The sequence below is a fragment of the Macadamia integrifolia genome, unplaced genomic scaffold (genome assembly GCF_013358625.1).
Source record: "Macadamia integrifolia cultivar HAES 741 unplaced genomic scaffold, SCU_Mint_v3 scaffold971, whole genome shotgun sequence".
Taxonomy (NCBI): Eukaryota; Viridiplantae; Streptophyta; class Magnoliopsida; order Proteales; family Proteaceae; genus Macadamia; species Macadamia integrifolia.
The window spans coordinates 211,142-213,571 of NW_024870605.1; the positions used below are offsets into that span (position 1 = coordinate 211,142).

Sequence of the window (2,430 nt, forward strand, 5' to 3'; positions counted from 1 at the left end):
GAGCGGGAAGCCAAGAACAAAACAAAGGGTTAGTTGAGGCCTACTTTCATGGCCACCTAGAAGCTCAACAGCATGAACAAAACGAGCATGGAGGGTGGTGGTCCATCTCATTCGAGGAGCTCTCATGCTTCTTTTGGCAGGAAACCTTGAAGAATAGAATCTTGATCTCATCAGGGTTTGGGGTTGGAAAGAAGTTGAAGAAGAAGTAGTAGTTGTAGTAGATGCAGAAGAATCTAGTGGTTGTTGTTGCTGGACAAAAGTGAAGGAAGGAAGGTTATGGTACACAGGAATCCCTCTTATGGGTCTTAAAAATCCAAGCTTTTGGTGAAGTTCTTGCTGTTGATGGTGATGAAGAACTTGATGTTGTTGCCTTTGGTTTTGTAGTAGTGGCTGATGAATATGATTGCTACCATGGCCATGGCCATGCCGAAGATGATGATGAAGATGGTTGGAGTTAGAATCTAAGGAGGAAGAAGAAGCCCTTGGATTTGCCAAGGAAAGCTCGAAAGAGGTATCGGGTTTCGCCGCCATCATCATCGTCGAACCAATGGTGTTAGTAGAATCTAAAGCTTTCCTCCAGAGACCAAAATCCATCTCTTCATCTGTTTTCCTCCAAGCTGTGGTGGATTTGGTGTTGGGAGGGCTAATTTGAAGAGATAAATCAGGTTGTGCAGGGAAAAGCTCCATCATAAGACCGAGGCAACAGATAACTCTGAAATCGTTTTTGCCCCTTTTTTTAATTTCCTTCCCTCTTCTTCTCCTCAGCTAGCAAGCTTCTCTTCCTCCTCTTACCTCACTTGTGTATAGATGAGAAGGGGTATTGATCTTGGGCAGTTTCAAAGGTGTCGGTGATGTGATTTCATGGAAAAATTTTGGGTTTTTTTTCTGATGGGCTTGATGAACTGAGGAGCTGGTTTTACTCGCAGGGATTTGAGAGTTTGGGGGTAAGAAGGGGGACAAAGAGAAAGAGAGAGAAGAGACGAGGACAAGGTCTGAAGTTAAATGGTTGTTTCTAACTTGTTTGTGTGAAGTATATGTGAGAAAATGACACTTAAAGAGAGAGAGAGAGAGAGAGAGAGAGAGAGAGAACTGTTTTCTTTCTTTTGTGGACGTGGGTGTACAAGAAAGAGAGAGAGTTAAGAAGAGGGGAAAAGGAGAGAGGGCTGTTCCTTTTGTGGACGTGGGGGTTGAGAGAGAGAGAGAGAGAGAGAGATAGAGATGAAAAGAAATAAAGAGGGAGAGGGAGAGGGAGAGGGAGAGAGAGAGAGATGAAAAGAAATAAAGGAAATAACTTAAGACTTGATTCCTTTTTACTCCTTTTTCTTGTTTTCTTTGAGAGAAAAGGAAATTTTAGTACAAGCTTTAACGTGTACAATTGTCTCTCAAGTCTCACCCACTAGGCCTACCACTCTACCAGGGTACCTTCACTCCCCCTCTCCTTCCTCTTTGATTGAATTGAAAGTTTGGTTGGTGCTCCTTTCCATATAACCCTAATTTTTCACTACTTAGTATTTTTTACTTTATCTGACCCTAATTTCCAAATCTTGTCATTTGGTTATTTCCCATTTATAACCCTTCATGATTTTCATAGATGAAACAAGTCTTTCTCTTCATCCAAAAAGATTCACATCTCACATCCCTTTCAACCCACATTCCCTTCTCCTCCTCCTCCTCCCAACCCACACCCTACTTTCTTTTTTCAGTTTGACCTCATTATTCCATTTGAATTTGATCAACAAAAATAGGTTATCCCAAGAACCGAACCGGCCTGTCTTCATCAACCCAAGATTTATTGAACCGGTCACAAAAATGGGTTAATGTGGTTTTCTGGATCAAACCATTTAAGCCCTCCCCTCCTTAAAACGGGTTGAGGACCGCCCGGGTATCTCAAAATTGGTTCTTTTCTACAGATTGAAGATATTACTTGTCCCAAAATGGACCGCTTTCTTATGATGGATTTTTCAGTCTCTAATGGTATTTATAGTTTTATACCTTCCTTTCTATATAATTTTATTTCACTTTCCTTTTTAGCTTATTACCTATAAAACTCTCATACCCAATATGACACATTCACATTCACATCAGTTTTGACACTTGATTGATACCTTTCAATGGGATGGCTAAACTCAAACAATAAGCTAATTAAGACACCCGAGCCATCAGACGGTTGACGGAATTTCCACAACTGTTGAAATGTCAATGATGAGGATATAAGGTTCTGATCAATCCTTGCGTTACATCCATTGTATAATGGCAGTTGATGAAAGACACATATACTGTTTTCTGCAAGGATATAAGGTTCGGATCAATTCTTCTGATACATCCATCGTACAATGGTGGTAGATGATGTTTCTCTCCTTAAATTCATAAATTTGGTGCATGAAGCAAGGAAATACAAGTCAGTGCTCCAGCATTCATTATTCCTTCTTA

The 2,430-nt window shown here is 40.6% G+C and overlaps 1 protein-coding gene across 2 annotated transcripts in view; it reads right to left on the reverse strand.

Annotated features, from left to right (window-relative positions):
- LOC122070671 (probable transcription factor KAN2) overlaps positions 1-1,081 on the reverse strand; it is a 4,702-nt gene extending 3,621 nt beyond the window's left edge. Inside the window, exon 1 of one of the 2 annotated variants that reach the window (XM_042634877.1) lies at positions 45-1,081. In XM_042634877.1, the coding sequence (XP_042490811.1) occupies positions 45-690 (646 nt within the window). In that variant the 5' untranslated portion in view covers positions 691-1,081. The remainder of the gene's footprint in view (positions 1-44) is intronic. The other variant, XM_042634876.1, reaches the window with a different exon arrangement.
- Between the last annotated feature and the right edge of the window lie 1,349 nt (positions 1,082-2,430).